At 44.6% G+C, this 23,517-nt stretch overlaps 1 protein-coding gene across 2 annotated transcripts; it reads right to left on the reverse strand.

The window, feature by feature from the left end:
- Positions 1 to 791: 791 nt before the first annotated feature.
- On the reverse strand, positions 792 to 5,316 carry LOC144216206 (putative cystatin-15). Of its 2 annotated transcripts, none has more exons than XM_077745480.1 (3): positions 5,035 to 5,316; positions 1,794 to 1,901; positions 792 to 992 (listed from the first exon to the last, which is right to left on the reverse strand). In XM_077745480.1, the coding sequence occupies exons 1-3, from the start codon at positions 5,242 to 5,244 to the stop codon at positions 918 to 920; spliced, it is 393 nt and encodes a 130-aa protein (XP_077601606.1). In that variant the 5' UTR covers positions 5,245 to 5,316; the 3' UTR covers positions 792 to 917. The 2 variants fall into 2 exon arrangements, with proteins under 2 accessions (XP_077601606.1, XP_077601605.1); XM_077745479.1 differs by having other exon boundaries at positions 1,794 to 1,904; positions 5,035 to 5,315.
- Positions 5,317 to 23,517: the final 18,201 nt, after the last annotated feature.

Here is a 23,517-nt window from a genome sequence, read left to right on the forward strand (position 1 = left end):
GTATCACTACTGCCTTTCTGTCCCAGTCATTCCCCCAGGTGCTCCCCTACTCTCTTTACTCTGTCCCTCCAGGGCATCCTCATGAGGATCCCAGAAGACAGACTTACTCATTAGGCTGGGTGTCTGTCACCACAGTGTCTGTCCTAGGAGTAGTGATTGGTATTGACAGCCATGGAGGCCTGGCTGGGCTGGGTGGGGGGATACAGGCATCAGGGACCAGATGAGACATAGTGACTAGAGCTGTTGTGTTCTGAGCAGTCCTCAGAGGCTCTGGAGAAGACCTAATTATGTGTCATTGAGGCTTATGTGCAGATACCCCGATGGGTATCCATGGAGGGCAAAGCCTTTTGTCAGCTTCATTCACCCACTTCCAATCCCTGTGATGAGATATGGTCCCTCTTCAGAAGGACCACCCTATTGTGAGCCTATCCCTTGAGCTGGAAGAGAGAAGATGCAGGTGGCTGTTCCCTCACAAAATTGTCTGCATTCCTTTTGAGTGGAATGGATGAGGGGCTTGGAAAGACTGGAGAATGAAGGAAGGAATGGATGCATGGATGCATGGATGAATGGATAGACAACTGAATGGATAAATATACCAACCAACCACTGGGGCCCTGAAAGAACCGTTAGAGCAGCCTCCCGTGAGCTGGCAAGTCTAATTGACTCAACACTCTGCACTGACAGACAAGGTAAGACCAATAAGGATGATCAATTCTCCACTTCTTGTCACAGCAACATTTATAAAATAAAAACAACGCAGGAAAGTGCAAAACTGACAAGGACCCATAAAGTGCTCTGAGATGCCTTTAATTCTCCTGGTGCTGAATAGACATGGGAGTACATGCAGACTGACTGTCACTCTCTGGAGGAAAAGGAACTTCTGCTTGAGGATCCAGGGGCTCCTTCCCAGCCTATTTCTACACACACGTGCTGTTCAAGAGGGAGAACTGGGAAAACCATGGTCTGATATCCACAATAAAGGTGCAATTCACCTGAAAAAAAGTAATTATGAGATTAGAACAGAGATTAACACATAGAAAACACTTATCATGAAGGACTGAGTAGGAGTTCAAGGTGCATGAAAAACTACAAAAGATGAAAAGCAAAAATAAACAGTGGCCTTGAGTAGTATTTGAGGAGCTTAAGACTCCACCAGAATGTTGGGCAGGGGTTGCTGAATGTGCACATGTGGCCTTGAGTAGTATTTGAGGAGCTTAAGACTCCACCAGAATGTTGGGCAGGGGTTGCTGAATGTGCACATGTGGGACAGGGGTTCCTGAGAGAGCACATGGCGGGAACATCACTGGCCCTTCAGAGGTCCTACCAGTGCAGATTATGCTGCCTCTAAGTGACTGCCACCACCCCCATGAGCTCTGAGGAAGCCAACAGACCACCCAGGGGGTGGTCCATCTAGACACCCAACACTCAGCAGCAGCTGCAAACCTACCCTGAAAGGATGCTACTCCCAAGCCTGGGATGGGGGTACCAAGACAAGCACCTATCTTGACTGAGGCTCATGCCTGGGATCCAATTCTCCTGGATAAGATCAGCTCATAGATGATAACACAAGAAGGCTATCACACAGGTCAGCTGTGAGTACAGGGCTCAGCTCACTGCCCTTCTGGGACAAGCTCTGTCTGCCTGGAATGACCACATCCCCCTTCAGTGGGAAGCCCTGGGACCTGGGAGGGGAGGGGCCAGATTCTCATTCTGGCCCATGATCATCCCTGGCAATTTCTCTAAGCCTCCTTCAACAACCCTCCTTTATATGAATGTTCATCATATTTTCAAACCTTTTTCTCTCTCGGGCCTTCTTGTAAGGGGCAGTTTTCCAGGTCTTCGTCCTGTTTTGAGCAAATGGTTTGGCCCAACTCCAACTCCATTAAATATATCAAAGTAAACTGCTGTTAAGAACAAATTGTAGAAATTGCAGTGAAATACTTTGCATTAATGAGAAAAACAGAAAACTATAAGGAAAACAGGCAAGAGCTATGAATGTGCATATGTAAATGATAAGGACATATGTATGTGCAATATCTCTTATTTTTCTAATTTTTAATCCATTTATTATTTCACCCTTTCCTCTTCATTTTCCATTTTTTTAAGAAGATGTCCATATGTGCATGTACTAGAATCTTCCCTGCGGCAGTCTTCCTGATGATCTGTAGCTACTAGTCACATCCACAGCACCATGAATGCACAGGATGGAAGGCTGCACAGCAAGGAGCCTGCGTGGTCTGCAGCAACACTGACAGCACCACTCATCTCTCATTGTACACCAGCACAAGACCAGCCAGACACAAGGTGAGCACACCAGTGAGTCCTTCTCTGGAGAGTAGGATAACAGGTGTGTTAGTCCACTGATCAGACATCAGAGCTGGCTGTCCCTTTCAGGGCAACATCTAGATGGGGACATAGAGGGTCCTGGGAGCTGGGAATTCTCTGCCTGTCTTCATATGGGAGCTGACTGTACAGAAGGGCTCTTCTTGCTAACATTCACCAAACTGGATATTTCCAAAGCAGAGTTGTTCCATGTGTTTATTAGGCTTCTATCAGAAGTTATTAACAGTTATTATTTTATTTTGTTAAATAGAAAAAAGTCCATGAAGTTGTAAAAAGAACTCAAACAGGGGCCTCTGGGTAGCTCGGTCAGTTAAGTGTCTGACTTTGGCTCAGGTCATGATCTCCCACCTCATGGCTTTGAGGCCCGCGTTGGGTCCTGTGCTGACAGTTCAGAGCCTGGAGGCTGCTTGGGATTCTGTGTCCCCGTCTTGCTCTCTGTTTCCCCTTCCCCCACTTGTGCTCACTCTCTCCTTCCCTCTCTCAAAAATAATTAAACATTAAAATTTTTTTAATTAAAAAAAGAAGAACTCAAACATATAAATGTAGCCAGAAATCACCATAGGGAGGAATCTGCCTCTCAGTGGACTGACCTGGAATTGTCTAGAAAGCTGACTTCACTTGGGACTCAGTTCTTACAGCTGACACACGGTAGCTATTCATACCTAGACATGTACCATCAACATCACAAACACACACACACACACGCACCAATGACCCCACTTGAATGTTCACCAGACCCTGAGCTAGGACAGAGTGCAGGGGCTGAAGCATCAGCTGTAGTCTCTATGCCCAAGGAACTCCTGCAGCCTCCAGGAGTCCAGGGCTGACTGCTATCTAAAGAAGAGGCAGAGGGTCAGGAAATGGGAAAGAAGCTGGTGGGCTCTGTGCATGGGCTCTCTTCAAGAATGTAATGAAGGGGTAAGACTCTCCCCATCAGAGCTCTGCTGGTATGGTGCTTGGATCAGGACAGTTCACGTGGAGACCAGAATCTGGGCATGGACAGAATGAGTTCTGGACAGCAGTCTGTATTCTGTCCAAAGAAAGCACAAAATGATAAGAATAAACAGCAGTGGGAAAGGTTTGCCCAAAAGAGACTAATAACACATTTCTATCAGACCCAACCTCTTTCCCACTCCTAAGGGTCTTCAACACAAGGCCTTCTGCCTGGGCTGTTTTAGAAATCTCAAATGCTCAGATCTGTTTGTTTCTCTTCCAAACGTGCTGCATCTTTTCAGTTAATAGAGTTACTGCACACCCATGTGTTCTGCAAAAACACCCAGGGTCTGTCCTTGAGCCTCTCTCTCTTTCATACCCTCATACCAGGGCACCCCACATTAGCCTCCAACAGATGCAGAAGCCAGCATTTCTTCCACTTCCCAGTGATCAGGGTACCATCCCTTGTATCCCAGTGGCTGCGGAGCCTCTGAGAGACCCCCTTCCATGGGTCTCCAGAACTCCAAGGATAACATCCTAAGTCTTCACCAGGAGCCCTGAAGGAGCTCTTAGTCCCACCTCCCACCGCACTCCTGCCTCTCTGCACCTCTTTCTTAGCAACCCCAGTCCCTAGAATTTCAGGCCATCCCCAGGGACCCTTGCCACTTGTCCCCCTAGGGTCCTCTTCTCAACTGCTTGCCCTCCTCATCCCCACCCTCCATGTGACTGTGTCCTTCCAGGAGTACCCATCATTTAGATGCCTTCCCTGACCACTCCCCATGCCCCTCACCGCCCCTGAGCCCTGGGCCCCCACTCGTATAGCTCTTGCCCCAGCTTTCCACCATTTCAGTTATGAATTTGTGGGCTGTTGGCCTGTCCTTAGCAGCATAACAGTCCCATTAGAACACATTTCTGTCTGTCTTCTCTGCCACCTCCTACCCAGGCCTGGACCCACAGTGCTTCATGCAGGAGCCTCACAGTTCAACTGCTGTCATGCCTTTCCTTCTTAGGATTTTGTCTCGCATCTACTGCTTTTCTTAGTTTTTCTTGTTTGTTTATCCCTGCAGCTCCGGCTTCTCTCAGCTGCTTCATCAGCCCCTGTTCTTCCCCACCTCACTCCACTGCTGGATCTCTGCCTTCAGTGCTTGCTTTCTGCTCACCTCTTTCTTTATCCCCTCTGTAATTCAGGGACCTCACTCATGAAGGAAACAAATTGGAAACCTGGAACACTTTTTTTTTTTTTTTTTTTGGTTTAAGATGTTTTACTTTGTGTTGGATGCAGATGGAAATAGAAATAAAATACAATAAAATAATACAAAAAATAAAAATCATATGAAACAAGGCAAATGTCTGATTTATAGACAAAGAGTTATATAGGTATATCTAAAAATCAGACAATGAGGATGAGGCTAAATTTCTTTGGTAATTCCTGGGTGGACTTGTATGCTTGACTAAGTAAATTACACATCATAAGAAAGAAACAAGTTACAACTCATTAAAAACCATGTGATTGAAATTACCAACGGAAATTTCTTTACCCTTTGGATTCTAATAAGATTTAGATTTGGAAACCTGGAACACTTCTAATGAGGCCTTGTATTTTTTTAACAATATTTGCCAAATTAAAATGATGACACACAGACACAAACAGATCTGGGCATTTAGGATTGCTCTTCTCTGTGGATCCAGGATTCGCCCCTCCCAGGTGTGGTCTCAAGGTGAACATGGAGCCACAGGGAGGGAGGACTTGCCACTTACCTTGCGCTGGCTTCGTCGTATCCACAGCAGCTTGTATGCATACTCATCTGGATACACTTGGTTGAAATGGAACACTGCAAACTCCACACATAGGGCAAAGTAATTTGCTCTCTTACTAATGTCCACAAAGTCAGAACTGCAGACACGAGGCACCAGCACAATAAGCCCCAGAAACAGGGGTGCCTTCAGGAGCATGCTGTCTGGTGTCATCCCTGGAGGCCAGAAGCACACGGATGGCAAGGCAGCAGCTGGTTTGGGCCCACCCTCTGCAGCTTTTCATCCTACATAGCCCTACCCCATGGAGTCCTTGGGCTACTGGCCAGTGCTCTGTCCAGCTCCTCCCCTTGACTGCCTGCCTTGTCCCTCCCATCATCACAAACCGAAGGCAGAGCAGGAGTTCTTAATTTCCACTCCTTTGTTCCATAAGCCTTGGACCCAGGGACATGCATTAAAGATGCTCTGTTTCCAGAGCTACATTCCCCTGCCCTAGCCTGGCCCTAATAGTCCCTGATCAGGGGTCTTGGCCCACCTCCCTTGCTCTCATGACAGTGTATTCTACACCTGGCAAGTCACAGGAACTCTTAGGAACACTGGTGGGCCCTGAGTCCTGGGTAGTTGAGGTAAAAACAAGGTCTACCTCTGACCATGGCTGCAGCCCATGGTCCCTGGGGACATCAGGAGGGTACAGAGAAGGGCCACCACTGGGGCACTATCACTTCCATCACCTCTGGCACCTACTGACCTACTTTCCATGAGGTCTGGCTGTGCTTGGCAGTGGGAAGAGGGGTTTCTAATGTCCTGGGGTGAGTGGAGACAATGCCCAGGAAAAGGGGGGCATACTAGCCCAGGGCAGGGCTCTGTTGGAACGGACATGGATGGCAGCCATGGGCATGGGTCAGGAACTGGGAAGGGCAGACCCAGCTCAGGCCCAGCCCACATGCATTTTCACACAGCTCTGCCACTTTAAGGTCCCATGGCCTTTGCCATGTCATTGTTGTCAGGCTTCTCACAGAGAAGAGGTAGTAAGGAACTTTCCTGACTTAACAAAGCAATGGGAGTGAGCACACTGGGAAAGTACGACATGCTGCCCACGCATATGAGGACACTCTACAAAGGAAGGATTTTTCCACCTTGGGCATGGAGTAAATAGATACATGTACATTGATGGTGATCCCAGAAAGGGTACAGGGCCAGGGCCACAGCAGTGGGAACAGGCCGTAAGTACAGACTGGGGCTACCCCAGGAAGAGATGGGAGTGTGGCCAGAGTGGAAGACACTCTTGTGACCACCTTCACTTTTGCACATCAGTATATGGCTGGAGGCATGGGCATCTAAGGACAGTCATCCCGAGGACTCCACAATCTACCTCCAAGTATGTCTGAGTCTGAGTGTTTCTTCCCCTGAGGACCTCAGAGGCCTGACTGATTCTTCCCCTACTCCCAGCAGCAGGATGACAAAAGGGCCATTGTCACCTTTTGAGAACTGCAGGATCTGTAACGAGGCCCCTTTTCATTCCTAACGTGGGATGTGACTGCCTCACTTCTAGAACTCTCTCACCAGGGTTCACTGATTTCATGAGGCCTTCCAATGGACTAGATGTTGGATTTCTTGACCCTTTCTATCAATCTATTTCTTCTTTCCTTTGATTATGCATTTTTGTGATAATTTCCTTGCATTCTTGAGAGAGAGATTGTAATCATCAGTTATCCTAGTGTCCATCTTCAGCATGTGCCTGTCCGGACCATTGCTTTCCTTAAAGCTGAACCCCAGCATCACCATAAATACTTATCACATCATAAGTTTTCATCATTTCTTTGATAATATACCCTAATCAGAACTCAGATTACTTCTCCAGCCCATGTGTTATTTAAATTTAAATCTGAGTTACTGACTCGACAATCATTTATCTCCTTAATTTCAATCTTAATGCCACTGAAGCCAAAGAAATTATTCCATATATCAATTCTTTCAAATTCATTGAGATTTGGTTTATGGATTAGAATATGGTCAGTTTGGATCAATATTCTATAGCTGAAGAATACATGGTGTGTAGTTGGTGGTGAATATTTTATATAATTGTTATTAATTTGCCAAAATAACACTGAAGTGTATCACAGAGTGATGCATGGTACATCTTGGTTCAGCAAGGGACCATAGAAGAAATTGAAATAGAGGATCTATCACTCACAGGTCCTGGGGGAGGCACTCAACAAGCTGAAGTGGCCACATGGGGAGCTCAAGGCACAATGCAGATGGAACCAAAAGATCTGGGGTACATGCTTTTACTGGATGGAGTGCTTTGGGGTTCTTAGGACAGGACCAGATTGGTCAAGTCAACCCTAAAGAGTAGAGTTCTGATAAACCCCATAAGAGTCTTTTGTAAGGGCACACAAAGGGAAGGCTCAGGGAGGCAGGGGAGACTGTTGCTCACAAGAGCTGTAGGGGAAGTCATATTGGGTACTTCCATTTGCTTTTGACTCTAGGGCACATGCTTGTGCTTATATAAGAGTTTAGTGTCACTTTTAGCACCCCTCAGGCCCCTTGGCCACACAAAGTGAATCCCAAGGCAGCAGTACCCTGGAATAGCTTAGCTAAACTCTGAACAATAATAAAAAATCGATGTATTCATAGCGGCACTCTCAACAAAAGCCAAAACATGGAAAGAGCCTAAGTGTCCATCAACGGACGAATGGATCAAGAAGATGTGGTTCATCTATATGATGGAATACTACATGGCAATGAGAAAGAATGAAATCTGGCCTTGTGTAGCAACATGGATCAAACTAGAGGGTGTTATGCTGAGTGAAATAAGTCAGACAGAGAAGGACAAATACCATATATTTGCACGTATAGGAGGATTAGGAGGAACTTAACAGAGGACCGTGGGGGAGAAGAAGGGGGCAAATAGTGGGGGAGAGGGAGAGAGGCAAACCATGAGAGACTCTTGAATGCTGAGAACAAACTGAGGACTGATGAGTGTGGGGGGGAGGGGAAAGACGGGCATGGAAGAGGGCACTTGTGAGGATGAGCACTGGGTGTTATATGGAAACCAACTTGACAATAAACTATTTGTAAAAAATAAGATAAAAACAAAAAAACAAAAATCGATGTATTCTTAAATTTTTGTATACATTTTCTGATTTTTACCTGGTGGGTTTTGTCAGTTATTGGATCGGGGTTTGATTATTCTCCCTCTAGACCTGGGTGTGGCTATACTGATCTGTAGACCATAAGAAGTAGCCCAAGGATAGAACTGTTGTAACTCTCATATTCAAGCAAAGCTGTGACCTTCAGTTCTCAAAAGACTATGTTTCTAGTCCCATACTTTTTGAGAGCTAAAGGAGGCCACAGTCAGAATCACAAACCTGCACTCACACCTTTGTGTCCAATGGGAGACTCATTAGAATCAGCAGTGCAAGGCTTATTTTTTTATGTTTATTTATTTGTTTGTTTGTTTTTGATAAGGAGGGTGAAGGGGCAGAAAGAAAGGGAGACAGAATCCAAAGAAGTTCTCTGTGATGTCAACACAGAGCCCGATGCAGGGCTCAAACTCATGAACCATGAAACTATGACCTGAGCCAAAGTTGGATGCTTAACCATCTGAGTCCCCTAGGTGTCCTTGTATAGGGGTTTAAAATGACCCAGTGGCTGGGTCTGCTGGGGGACATGGCATTAACACAGAGACATTTGCAAAGCCCCCAGGTGCTCATAAGGTGTATCTGAGCTCAAAGGACAGCATAATTGTAAAGAGCAAGATGCCAACCCTTCCCAATTTTAAATGGGAGCAAAGATAAAGGTGTTCACTTATGAGGGGCACCTGTGAGTAGCACCAATTACTGCTCAGGGAGGCTCTGGCTGTCCTCAGCCAGCATAGGCCCCTGAGCAATGAATGTCTAGACCACTCTGAACCTGAGTGATCTCAGGCCAAGTGTAGGTAATATGCTGGCTGTGCTGACCACACACCTACCTTTTTAGTTTGTATTTGCCCTTATCAAATTGTGGGGAGATTTCAGAAATTCTATACACAGGTTGGTCAAAGGACCAAACCTGGGAGTGCCTGGGTGGCTCAGCTCGTTAACCATCTGACTTCAGCTCAGGTCATGATCTCACAGTTTGTGAGCCTCACATCTGGCTCTGTGCTGACTGCTAGCTCAGACCCCGGAGCTTGCTCTGGATTCTGTGTCTCCCTCTCGCTCTCGCTCTCTCTCTCTCTCTTCCCCTCCCCAACTTGTGCTCTGTCTCTCTGTGCCTCTCAAAAAGACATAAATGTTAAAAATTAAAAAAAATAAAAGGACCAAACCTGGCTCAGGCCCGATGAAGCTTCCCATAGTGTTTATAGCCGCATCTTGGGAACACATCAGCAAGAAAAGGACTGACTTTCAACCACAGTCAAATTAGATACCCTAGAAACCTAAATGTGGGTAGGGTAATGCCTAATCCCTCCATTCTAAAGGATTTCTCCAAGCAGCATTGCCAATGCCTCTCTGTCCCAGTCATGCCGCCAGGTGCTTCCACACTCTCTTCACCCTGGCCTTTCAGTGCTATTCTTTGCAAGGATCCCAGAAGCCATACTTACTCATCAGGCTGAATGCTGTCACCACATGCCTGCTCTAGGGGGTAGTGATTGGTATTGGCAGCCTTTGAGGCCAGTCTGGGAGGAGGGTACAGGTATATCAGGGAATAGGTAGGACATGGTGACTGGAGCGATCATGTTCCAAACTATCCTCAAAAGCTCTGAAGAAGACCTGCTTGAAGAGCCTCAGGAGCCTCGCGTGCAGATAACCTACTGAGTGTCCATGGAGTACAAAGCCTTTTGTCAGCTTCACTCACCCATCTCCAGCCCCTGTGATGAGATATGGTCCCTCTTCAGAAGGACCACCCTATTGTGAGCCTATCTCTTGAGCTGGAAGAGAGAAGATGCAGGTGGCTGTTCCCTCACAAAATTGTCTGCATTCCTTTTGAGTGGAATGGATGAGGGGCTTGGAAAGACTGGAGAATGAAGGAAGGAATGGATGCATGGATGCATGGATGAATGGATAGACAACTGAATGGATAAATATACCAACCAACCACTGGGGCCCTGAAAGAACCGCTAGAGCAGCCTCCCGTGAGCTGGCAAGTCTAATTGACTCAACACTCTGCACTGACAGACAAGGTAAGACCAATAAGGATGATCAATTCTCCACTTCTTGTCACAGCAACATTTATAAAATAAAAACAACGCAGGAAAGTGCAAAACTGACAAGGACCCATAAAGTGCTCTGAGATGCCTTTAATTCTCCTGGTGCTGAATAGACATGGGAGTACATGCAGACTGACTGTCACTCTCTGGAGGAAAAGGAACTTCTGCTTGAGGATCCAGGGGCTCCTTCCCAGCCTATTTCTACACACACGTGCTGTTCAAGAGGGAGAACTGGGAAAACCATGGTCTGATATCCACAATAAAGGTGCAATTCACCTGAAAAAAAGTAATTATGAGATTAGAACAGAGATTAACACATAGAAAACACTTATCATGAAGGACTGAGTAGGAGTTCAAGGTGCATGAAAAACTACAAAAGATGAAAAGCAAAAATAAACAGTGGCCTTGAGTAGTATTTGAGAAGCTCAAGTTTCCACCCAAATGTTGGGCAGGGGTTGCTCAATCTGCACATGTGGGACAGGGGCTCCTGAGAGAGCATGTGGTGGGACCATCACTGGCCCTTCAGAGGTCCTACCAGTGCATGTGGTAGACAGAGAATCAAGTAGACATGGCTTCAACACCACCCCTACACACATCCGTGAGCTCTGATGGAGCCGGCAGACTACCCAGGAGGTGGTCCAGCTGGACACCCAATATTCAGCAGCAGCTGCAAATCTACCCTGAGAGGAGGCTACCTCTAAGGCTGGAATGCAAGACTGAGACACATCCTAGAAGCCCAGGGGAATAGAGGGGAAGGTGGGATGACCAAACAAACTAAACAGTGCTCCAAAACCAAAATACAGGAGCAAGGGAAGAACTAGGACCACAGAGAGTGAAGAAGGTCTGTCCAAGCCTGAGGTCCAAGGAAGCATCCAGGATGGGCTCTTGGGGTGGACTCCATCCTGGGAGGAAGGTTATATCAGTGTCCGCAGGGTGTCTCTGGTGGAGCAGCCAGGTGAGCACAGAGCTCAGGTTCACTGCTCTGCTGGAAGCAGCTCTGTCTGCTTAGTGTGACCAACTTTCCTCCCCAGGGCGGGGAGTGCCCTGGGACCTGGGGAGAGAGGGACCAGAATGCTTTTTCTGGCCCAGGATCATCCCTAAAAACTACCCAAGCTTACTTTCATAGACCCTCCCTAATATTGTTTTTAATTTTATTCTAAAACCTTTTTCACTCCTGGGTCTTCTTGCAAGGGACAGTTGTTTATGTCTTCATCCTGCTTTTATAAATTGTGTGGTGCAACTTCAGCTCCATTAAAAATAACATTGTTCACCCCTGTCAAGAAGAAATTATAAAACAACTGTCTAAATATTTGCTTTCCATGAATGAATAAAAGACAGAAAATCAAGTAGAAAAGTGGGCAAAAGATGAAAATATACGTATAAATAGGATATGTAAATCCTCTGTAATTTCTCTGTAAGCATATAACCAACAGAAAGGGGTCTTGATTTGCACCTAAGGCATGCACTAGAATCTTCCCTGCAGCACTCTTCCTGATGATCTGTAGCTACTAGTCACATCCACAGCACCATGAATGCACAGGATGGAAGGCTGCACAGCAAGGAGCCTGCGTGGTCTGCAGCAACACTGACAGCACCACTCATCTCTCATTGGACACCTGCACGGGACCAGCCAGACACAAGGTGAGCACACCAGTGAGTCCTTCTCTGGAGAGTAGGATAACAGGTGTGTTAGTCCACTGATCAGACATCAGAGCTGGCTGTCCCTTTCAGGGCAACATCTAGATGGGGACATAGAGGGTCCTGGGAGCTGGGAATTCTCTGCCTGTCTTCATATGGGAGCTGACTGTACAGAAGGGCTCTTCTTGCTAACATTCACCAAACTGGATATTTCCAAAGCAGAGTTGTTCCATGTGTTTATTAGGCTTCTATCAGAAGTTATTAACAGTTATTATTTCTTTTTTATTATTTAAATTCAAGTTAGTTAACATATAGAGTAGTCTTGGCTACAGGAGTAGAACCCAGTGATTCATCTCTTACATATGACAATGAGTGTTCATCCAAACAAGTGCCCTCCTTAATGCCCATCAGCCATTGAACCCATCCCTGCACCTACGTCCCCTCCAGCAACCCTCAGTTTGTTTTCTGTATTTAAGAGTCTTATGGTTTGCCTCAATCTCTGTTTTTGTCTTATTATTCCTTCCCTTCCCTTATGTTCATCTGTTGAGTTTCTCAAATTCTACATGAGTAAAATTATGATCTGTCCTTCTCTGACTTATTTCACTTAGCATAATACCCTCTATTTCCATCCACACTGAAAATAAAAGTTATTATTTCTTCTTTTTAAGTAGAAGTCCATGAAAACTCAAGAAGAACTCAAACACATCAGTTCTCAGTTTGTTCTTGGCATTCAAGAGTCTCTCATGGTTTTCCTCTCTCCCTCTGGGGGTGTGGAGGGGCAGGGGAAGGGGAGTGATGGACATGGAGGAGGGTACTTGTGGGGATGAGCACTGGGTGTTATATGGAAACCAACTTGACAATAAACTATTTTTAAAAAAGATTATTGTTAGACTATTGAAAAATTTAAAAAAAGAAATGTAGCCAGAAATCACCATAGGAAGGAACCTACCTCTCACTAGACTGACCTGTAATTGTCTAGAAAACTGACTTCATTTGGAACTCAGTTCCTACAGCTGACGCATGATACCCAGTCATAACTCCAACACACACCAACAACACACTCACATACACATACTCATGTACCCTCACCCCACTTGTGTGGTCCACAGACCCTGAGCTAGGACAGGGCACAGGCACTGGGAGAGCCAGTAGAGCACCTGTGCCCGAGAAGCTCCTCTGACCTCCAGGTGTCCAAGGCTGGCTGCTGTCCGAGGAAGAGATAGGTTCAGAAAATGGGAAGACTGAGGGAAGCTAATGGGGTCTGTGCACAGAAGGAGCCAAACCCTACACTCTTTAAGAGTGTAGTTTAGAGGTGAGACATCACTCCCCATCAGAGCCCTACTGTCATGGTGCCTGGCTCTGGGCAGTTCATGTGGGGTGAATCTGTGCATGGAGAGAATGACTGCCACCTACTATTTGCTGGACCTGCCTGACCTCCAACAACCTGTATGAATGCTCTTCCATGTTGTCTTCATTGAACTGAGCCAGAGAAAACTCCACAGATGCCACAAAATAATCATGGTGCTTACTAATGTCTATCAATTCTTTTTAAATGGTCCAGACATGAGCACCCAGCACAATGAGCCCCAGAAAGAGAGGCATCTTCAGGAACATTTTGTGCTTTGTCAGCACCAAGGACTGGTGACACACAGAGGGTGGGGGTGGTAGCTACTGCTGGGCTGCACTCCACAGCTCCAGATCTCACACAGCCCTGCCCTCAGAGCTGCTGAACTCCCCCCTTTAACTGACGCCTCTATTCAACTCCACTTCTCCATCCACCTGCCTTGGCCCTCCCATCATAACCAAACAAAAAGCAGAGCAAGGGGTCACATTTTCACCCCTTTATCACAAAAACCCTGAACACAAGGACATGCATGTAACATTTCCAGGACTTCCTGCCTGAGCTGCCCCCTGAGAGGGTCCCTCCTGCTATCTCAGCCCCACTCCTGCCTAGTCTTGCACCTATCTTGCTTGCCTCCTTGGCTGTGTACCAAGGATTGCCAGAATAACACGAATCCCTAGAAACTCTGGTAAGTCCATTTCTGGGGAACGAAGTCACTGGCCAAGAATGCTTATAACTGTGGCTGGAACCAACAGCACCAGCCAGACCCAGGGGAGTATAAGGTGTGAAGCCAGTAATGGGGAAGGTGAGGGAGCTGTCTGATCCTCCTCTACCAGAAAGTACAGATCTGGCTTTCTCCCCAGGTGATATGCCTATGATTAGTTTCCTCTTAATTAAAAAATATGTTCTTATTTTCACTGTGATTTCTTTTTGACCTGTGGGCTATTGTAGCTGTGTTGTTTAATTTCTACCATAGCGAATTTTCTAATCATCTTTTATTGACTTCAAGCTGAAGTCTTCTATAGTTAGAAAACATCCTATTATTTCTCTTGTTCAAAATTTGTTGAGATTTGTTTTGTTGCCCAGAATATGGCCAACATTCTATATGTCCTTTTTTCCCAGTTTTATTTATTTTTATTTTTGAGAGAGAGACAGTGTGAGCAGAGAGAGAGAGAGAGAGAGAGAATGAATTCCAGGCAGGTTCCGAGAGAGAGAGAGAGAGAGAGAGAGAGAGAGAATGAATTCCAGGCAGGTTCCAAGCTCAGTGCAAGAGCCAGACAAGGGGCTTGATCCCACAACCATGAGATCACAAACTGATCAAGAGTGAAACACTTCAGCAACTGAGCCATGCAGACATCTGTATATGTTCTTGAACATAATGTGTATTCTGTATTTTGGGGGAGTTAGATATCTATCTCAGTACACCATTTCATTCAAACCTTCCATATAGTTACCTATTTTATTTTGTTTTGTTGTATTGAGTTTGGTTTGATCTGGTTTGGGTTTGGGTCTCTTTTTTCTCTATTATTCAGAGATGTGTTAAAGTCTCTCACTATGATTATGATTGTGAATTTATGTGTTTTTCTTTCCTCATAATGTTTGCTTTATATATTATGAGTCTGTAATTAAGTGCTTGTGCAAATAGAACTGTTACCACTTTGGTGCCCAATGATTTACCATTATAAGTTGTGCTTTTTATCCCAAGTAATTCCTCTTGCTTTGCGGTCTATCTTGTCTGATGTCAGAGCTACTTCAGCAGCATTGTTTTCATGATATATCTTCATCCATTTTTTTGCTCACATATGGTGTGCTAATCATTAAGATGTGCTTTTGTGAGCAGCAGTTTTTTTTTAAACTTTATTTATTTAGTTTTTAAATGTTTTATTTATTTCTAGGAAAGAGAGAAGGAGAGAGAGACAGCATGAGCAGGGGAGGGTCAGAGAGAGAGGGAGTCACAGACTGAAACAGGCTCCAGGCTCTGAGCTGGCAGTCAGCACAGAGCCCGACGCGGGGCTCGAACCCACGAACCGTGAGATCATGACCTAAGCGAAAGTCGAACGCTTAACAGACTAAGCCACCCAGGCGCCCCAGCAGCAAACAGTTTTTAAATCAATCTAAGCGTCTTTTATTTTGAGGATTTATTCCATTTACAGTTACTCATATTACTGCTCACTGACAGCTATTATTACCATTATTGATATGTTAGGGTTCCAATCAACCATAGTTCTACTTGTTTTCTAATTATTTCATTGTCTGTTCTTACATTCCTTTGAATTATCAAGATAGTTTTATTGTTTCATTTCATTCTTTTAATGGCCTTATTTACCCTTTATTTTACTTTTCTTTTAGTGGTACCTCTAGCGATTACGACAAGCAACAATCAGTTAATCGAATTTACTGTAAATTAATACTTTTACCATTTCAAGGATGGTGGAAATACTTTAGAATACTATTACTCCTAACTTTCCACCCACCTTTTATGTTCTTGCTGTCATACGTTTGAATTCTACATATCTGAGAGCCCATAAGCCAATATGATTGTTTTAAATCAATTGCATTTACCCTTTTGCTCTGCATCACTCCTTCAACATTACTTTCACAGGGACCATTTTCTACCCCCTAAAGAACTCCCTTAAGGATTTATTTTTCGTTGGAACTTGATAATATATCTTTTAGTTAATTTGTTTTTTTTTCAAAACCAGTCTTCTCACTAAATAATTCTACTTCCATGGGAGCCTGTGTCTTAGAGGTTCAACCAATATTCTTTCCTCTCCTCTCTCTGTGCCTTTCAAGCATGAGTGATATATGAAGTTTAAGGCTTTAAAATTTCCTCTCTGCCCTGCTTTGGCTGCATCTCAGAAGTCTTGCTATGCCATATGTTCACTATCTTCCAGTTCAAAGTATTTTCTTATTTCTTATATGATTTTTCATTGACCCTTGGATTATTTAGAAATATACTACTACTTGTATAGGCAGTTTTTCAAATTAAGTTTCTATTGTAGTTGTCTACTGTGAACAGAAAACATACTCTGAACCCTTTCAGTCTTTAAGAATTTTTGAAGTTTCTCTGCTTTTACTTGGTCTGAGAATGTTTTTATCTCACCTTCTTTTTTTTAAAAAATTAATGTTTATTTATTTTTGAGAGAAAGAGAGAGAGAGATCAAGAGAGCATGAGTTGGGGAGGGGCAGAGAGAAGGGGAGATACAGAATCGGAAGCAGGCTCCAAGCCCTGAGTTGTTAGCACAGAGCCCAACACAGGGCTCAAACTCATGAGCTGTGAGATCATGACCTGAGCCAAAGTCTGCTGCCCAACCAATTGAGCCACCCAGCCTGTTCCTTCATTTTTGAGGAATAATTTTACTGGCTATAGAATTCTAGGTAGTTAGTTCTTTTATTTCAGTTCTTTGAAGATTCAAAGTGGCACTTCTTGAAGTGGTCTATTTCCAGTTAACTTTTACACAAAGGATATAGCCCTTCATGGTCTCATCAGCTGTTCTTCTTGGCAGGTGCTAAACTCCATGTTTTATCCCTCATTTGAGGCAAAGAAGCACCTCTTCTCCAGTGTAAGGTCACTGCCTCCTACTCTTCCATTCATACACTGGGGTCCTCTCCCTTCCCTCACTTCCTTCCCTTCCTTCTCTCCCCTTCAGATATTTCTTTCAATCAAGCAGGATAGGGATGATACAGTTTGATGACAGGGGAGTGTCCCACCACCATCTGTGTCTCCCAGGAGCTGTGAATAGTGCCTTCAGCTCAAGTCTTCACCATGAAGACCAGGCTGAGTCACCACGTGGGGGGAATTTAAGCATCAAGGAGTAGGTAGGGATATGCTGAATTGAGTTGCTGCCTTCTGAAGTCAATTGCAGTACTGATGAAAATTTTCTTTCAATCTGGTGGCCCCTGTGCTGTGCCCTTAGTGGATATTTATAGGTGAAGAGAACTTTCCTTGGCCACTCTCTCGTGCCTCTCAGATTTGGTATGGCTTATCTAAAGAATACCTGGGCCCTGTGAGCCTGGTGGATAGAGCCTGAAGCAAAAGTGACGTGCCCTTGCTTCCTGAGCAATTCTCCTGTAATCCTTCACTTTCAGAAGGTTTATATGAAAAGAAGAAATTTTTTTTTCATTTGAAATAGCATTTGATTCCATTTGAAATAGCAAATTTGCAATCTGGCTCTGCCTTAAAGCTCTCTTCATTCTGTTTTTGGCCTCTGGTCCAGGGTCCAGCACGGTCTCTGGGACAGTCAGCAGGGCTGTTTCCCTTCTTCTGTATAAAGATCAGGCCTCCAGGTGACTGGACTCACTAGAGGCTCATAAACAAAGCAGAGAGCTACCCACGTCAGGGACCCTGGGAGTTCTGCTGGAGTTCAAAAGTTACTGCTCCAGAATGGGGCTCAGGGCTGAACATATATGTACACACCCATGTCCACAGAAGCATTTGTCACAATAGCCAAAAGTCTGAAAGCAACCTATGTCCATCAACAGATGAATGAATAAACATATTGTATTTTCATATAATGGAATACTATTCAGCCTTAAAAGGGAAAGAAATTTCTCTTGCAAGCTACAACATGGGTGAACATTGAGGGCATTATGTTAAGTGAAATAAGCAGTCACAAAGGAACAAATATTGTATGATTTCACTTACATGAAGTACCTAGAATATTAAAATCCATACAAACAAAGTACAAAAGTGGTTTCTGGGGTAATGGGGGAAGAGATGAGGTGTTATTGTTTAATGAGTACAGAGTTTAAGTTTAGGAAGATGGGAAAGTTCTAGAGATGGATGGTGCTGCACAGCAATGTAAATGTACTTAACACCAAGGGAATGTACAATTAAAAATGGTTAAAACCATAACTTTCATGTTATGTGTCTTACCACAATAAAAAAAAAAAACATTGTATATACATAATAGGGGCTCAGGAAAATTCTGAATTATAAAAGAAAGAAGTATATGGTTCCAGAGGGTATGCTGCTCCTATAAACACCTGTGGCACTGCCCTCTGGTCCACATGTGTCTGCAGGGGGATGAGAGAGAAAAGAACCCCTTCCCTGAACACAAGCCAACTTGAACCTATTGGCTCTCCTCTGGTCTCCCAGCTGGACTGTGCGCTGCTACCTCTTTCTAGAGCAAGAGTGTTGTCCAAGAGCACTAAAAGGCTTATGTTGGCCCTTCTTAAATCTGTGCCATGTATATCAGAACAACTGATGCTTGCCTGGGTGTCCAATTATTATATCACATTGAGATTGATCATTACCAAGGAATGATCAAAACTCAACAGCACACAGCAGAGCAAACACCTGTATAAATATATTTTATATATTCTTATATAAAGTATATTTTATCCTCTTGAGAGTTCTGAAGGTCTACATAGCAACGTTTTTCAATGGTGCAAAAGAAAGGTCTTTTTCTTAGTCATTTAGCCATAAATCAGAACCAGGATCAAGCACCAATGTAGTTCAAATCCTTGGGGAGCCCAGATCAAAGCCAATAGGTTTCTGCTCTCCTGCCTCATCTCACACCTCTTACCTTGTCTTTGAGATGATAAACCAGTGAATACACATGTTTTCTACAGGGACATTCCCATTCCTTAGCTCTGAATGCATCTGATTGTTACTATTTCAGAAGTTGTGAGAGATCAAGACAGTTGGAAAGGCAACCACTAGAAGACCAGAGCTTCCCATTTTCAAGGGAGCAGGGTCAGAACTGGGGATTTGAGAGGAGGTGGGAGGTGTGTGTGTTCACCAAGGTCAATGGGCACAGACCAGGAGAAATCCAAAGACAAGTTTCTGCACTGGAGGAGCACTTACCAGCATGCCATGCTAGTACACACATTAGACAAATATAAACTTAGGGAAATTCTATACTATAATGGCCCTTCAAAAATGTCAAGGTCATAAAACTCAAGGAAAGACTGAGGAATCTTCCCAAAAGGAAGAGCAAGTGTGCCACATAGTTCTGCATCCTTTTGTGATGGGAAACTTGGGAGGAAAAGAGATCTCTTGTCCTGGGAGGTCCAACAGGATATCCTGCTGCTTTGCCATTGGGTGACGCTGGAGGAAGCTTGCTTCTTCCTTGACAGGGACTGAGAATCAGGCAGAAAGTAAGCTTGTGTTCACTCCTTGGATTCCATGTTTGCGTTGTAGATAGGGAGGAGAATGTGTCTGTTTGTAGCAATCACTCACTAACATATTCAGAATGATGAGACAGCACTTCACCAACTTCTCAAATGTTTCAGTGGAAAAGTTCTTTGCATTGTAATTACAGCATTTCTGTAAGTGTCAGATTCTTTTAAAATTAAACTTCTTTTTATAAATTCTGCAAGACTGGGACACAGCAGTCCCCTTGGCACATGGAGATACATGAGAAAATGAGGGAGATGGATCAGTAGGAAGGACACTGTCTCAGCGTGAGGGACACAAGCTGCAGTGGTGGCTGTGTCCCTGTGCAGTTCTGTGATCCATCTATCCTGACTCAGCAGCAGGAAAATACTTTTGTTTTTTCCTTTGTTGTTCCTGAAAAAGGGTCACACATTATTACAGCCAGAAGTGTCTTAAATACAGACCAAGGCCACCTGTATGGAAATGAGAAAGTGGAGAGGCTGAGCACCTGAGCAGAAGCTTCTAATGGCCATTCTTCCACTGGCCATTTCAGGCTTGAACCTGTTTTTCCTCAGACAGGTGAAGACTCCATGGTCTGTCACACCTGCCTGTGGGACAGCTGCACAGCAGGTTCTGCTGGTACCAGGAAGCACAATGAGAGAGGCAAGGAAGGAAGCTAATTCCAAGTTGCTAATGAGTAGGTGACTGCTGTGGGCAACTGGGGCTCTGTTCCATGAGGATGTCTGGGAGACAATATGGAGCATATACATCAGAAGTATGTTTGTCCACCTGAGGAACAAACAAACTAGAATACTGAGTCCCCAGCTCCGGCATGACATGTTTAATGGGTGCTCCAAAGTGCATACATTGTCTGCCACTTTTGGCCTATTCCACAATGGGCAAATGTGTCCTGTGCCCAGAGAAAACTTCAGGCAAAACCATGGAGCATGCACTGAGTCCTCCTCTAAATGAGGAGTATGAATAAGAGAGGATCGAGTCTTGTCTATTCTCCTGGAAAATATGCCCAAAATCTTCTCTGCTCTATTCCCTCCAAGGATTGGCCCTGTCCTATGGCTGGCAATGCCTTGGAGCAGGCTGGCTGCACGAACCCAGCCCCATATCCTTGCTCCATCCAGTGCAGAGCGAGACTAAGGGCTTTCTGGAAGTTCCTGTGAAAGAAGGAAATGGCTCCTTGTTCCGGAAGGGCCAGCACACAGCTGATGCTCCACAGTTGACTGGAATTGGGGAAGGTAGGGGTACGGTCTGCACTGATCAGCCTTGTTCCATTGGAGACTCTCCCTGATGGGAGTGGGTTCAGTTTTTCCTACAAACATGGCTAGAGACAAGGGAAAGTGTGGGTCCCAAGGGAAGTTAGAACTCCGTTTTTTTTTCCCAAAGGAAGGAAAGTGTCCTCTATACTCTCTTCAAGATAGTCAGTTACCAGAGGAAAGAAGACAACCCTGAAACCCCAAGATAGAGGATTAATGGATGTAGAGTGTTTAGTGGAAAAGTGGCTTTTTTTATTATTTTTTTTTACAAATAGTTTATTGTCAAATTAGTTTCCACGTAACACCCAGTGCTCATCCCCACAAGTGCTCTCCTCCATGCCCATACCCCCCTCCCCTCACATCCATCAGTCCTCAGTTTTTGTCAGCATTCAAGAGTCTCTCATGGTTTGCCTCTCTCCCTCTCCCCCACCATTTCCCCGCTTCTTCTTCCCCTTGTTCCTCTGTTAAGTTCCTCCTAATCCTCCTATATGTGCAATATATGACACATGCAGAAGAATGAAACTAGATCATTTTCTCACACCATGCACAAAAATAAACTCAAAATGGATAAAGGACCTGAACGTGAGACTGGAAAAGTGGCTTTTAAAATGTTGAATGGAAAATGTTCCAGTTCCAGGTAAGACAGAGTTAGCCCGTGACACCCTGACTCTACCAAATAAACTCCAAAACCTGGACAGAATGCATGGAGCATCCACCCAGAGGCTCTGAAACATACATAACAGCAGAAAAAAAAAAAAGATTAGAATTTTAAGTACCAAAGAACCAGGAAGGTTTACCATTACTTTTCCTCTCGTGTCCCCCAGCCTGGGCCTCAAGAAGACAGGAATCTGGAAGAGGGCACCAGGGTATGGAGAGACCTCTGGGAGAAGCCTTCTACTCCTGCTCGAGAAGTGGGCAAGGAACTCATGAGACAGACAGTAGGAGTGACCCCCATGTTTTCTTTTCTCTGCTCCCTGATGCCCTGGCCCCTGGGGCAATCCAGTTGTGGCAGCAGAGAGTAAAACAGCAGTGTTGCAGGAGGGAAGCCTCCTCTGCTCAGAGCAGCTGTGGGTCCAAGAAGCAAACCCCTATTGCTTTTTTTCTATATCAGCCCTGTTCCATGGCCCCAGAACTGGGTGTAGATATGGACCTGCCCAGCAGAGGAGAGTATTGGAGGCTCAGGGAACCAAACAGTACTAGAGAGATTGTGGGGAGTGAGGATCTCAGAGGCATGAACACTAACTTGCATAAGTGCAGGTCTAATCCTAAACAGCACATCAAAGTCTTGTGTAACTGAATGTAGGGATAGAGCACCATGCAACCAGACTGGCCACTGGAAGACCCACACTCAACACAGAGGCAAGCAGCTTTCCTTGCTTTGAGACGGAGCTGACATTGAGATCACAACCCACAGAAGACTGATCAGAACTTGGAACCTGAGCCCAATTGGGTTAACTAACTGCCTGTTGAGGAAAGAAATACTAACATTCCCCAGAGGATTTGAACAATATACAGAGTTTCATTACATAACTTTCAAAATGACCAGGATGCAATCCTAAACTACTTAGCATATGAAGAACCAAGAAAATGTCAGATCTTGTGGGAAAAAAAAACAATTAACAAACCTTAATGCTAGAATTAAGAAGACAAGAAATAACAAGTGTTGGTGAGGATGTGGAGAAAAAAGAAACCTCATGCACTGTTGGTGGGAAGGTAAATAAGTACAGCCACTTTGGATACAGTATGGAGGTTTTTGAAAAAATTAAGAATATTATGTGATTCAGTAATTCCACTACTGGGTGTTTATCCAAAGAAAACAAAAACATTAATTCAAAAAATACACTCACTCCTATGTTTATTGCAGCATTTAAAAAAAATAGCCAAGATATGAAAGCAACCCAAGTATCCATCAATAGATGAATGGATGAAGAAGATGTGAGATAAATGATAGACAGATAGATGGATAATAGATAGATAATAGAGTAGATTATTACTCAGCCACAAAAAAGAATGAGATCTTGCCATTTACAACATGGATGGACCTAGAGAGTATTATGCTAAGTCAAACAACTCAGACAGGGAAAGACAAATATCATATGATTTTACTTATAGGTAGAAATTGAAAAACAAAGAAATAAACAAAAAGCAGAAATAGACCCATAAATAAAAAGAACAAACTACTGGTTGCCATCGGGGGTGAGGATAGAGGGAGGGACAAAATGGGTGAAGGGAGTGGGAAGTACAGGCTTCTAGTTATGGAATGAATATGTCAAGGGGATGGAAGGCAGTATAGAGAATACAGTCAATGGTATTTCAATAGCATTGTATGATGACAGATGATAGTTACACCTGTGGTAAGAATAGCATAATATATAGAGTTATTGCATTACTCTCTGTACACTTGAAACTACTGTAACATTGTGTGTCAACTATACTTCAACTTAATAAAAAAACAAAAACAAAAAACAGGCACCGAGAGGGGGGAGGCAAGATGGCAGAGAAGTAGGGAGCTCCTACATCTCACTTGCCCCCATCTCTCAAACGGAGAAGGCCTGAAGCCATAGGAACCCTTACAGAATCCAGGAGTTTGAGAGGAAAAGGAGGCAGAGTCCACTGAGAAAATTTTATAGCGTGAGTGAGAATTGGGGAAGATAAAATTAGGCAAGGACCAGAGACACAGAGGGGGGGGGGGATACCCCTCTGCGGGGAGCTGCTGTGAGTCTAGGGGGGAAACAAGAGTGGCAGAAACTGCTCAAGACACTGTCCCTGTCACTGGAAAGAGAAAAACCTCTGCTCAGGGCACAGAGAGATTCGGTTTCCTGTTGTCCAGCTGACACTAGGCGGAACGCACTTGTCCCAGGCGACCCCGGAGGAAACTGCTCCCCACTCGCCAGCTCGACCTGGAGGGGACGCAGGACGGCCTCGCCCTTGTGCTTCTGGCTCTGCTGGATTC

This window comes from Crocuta crocuta, unplaced genomic scaffold (genome assembly GCF_008692635.1).
Source record: "Crocuta crocuta isolate KB4526 unplaced genomic scaffold, BGI_CrCroc_1.0 scaffold178, whole genome shotgun sequence".
Lineage (NCBI taxonomy): Eukaryota > Metazoa > Chordata > Mammalia > Carnivora > Hyaenidae > Crocuta > Crocuta crocuta.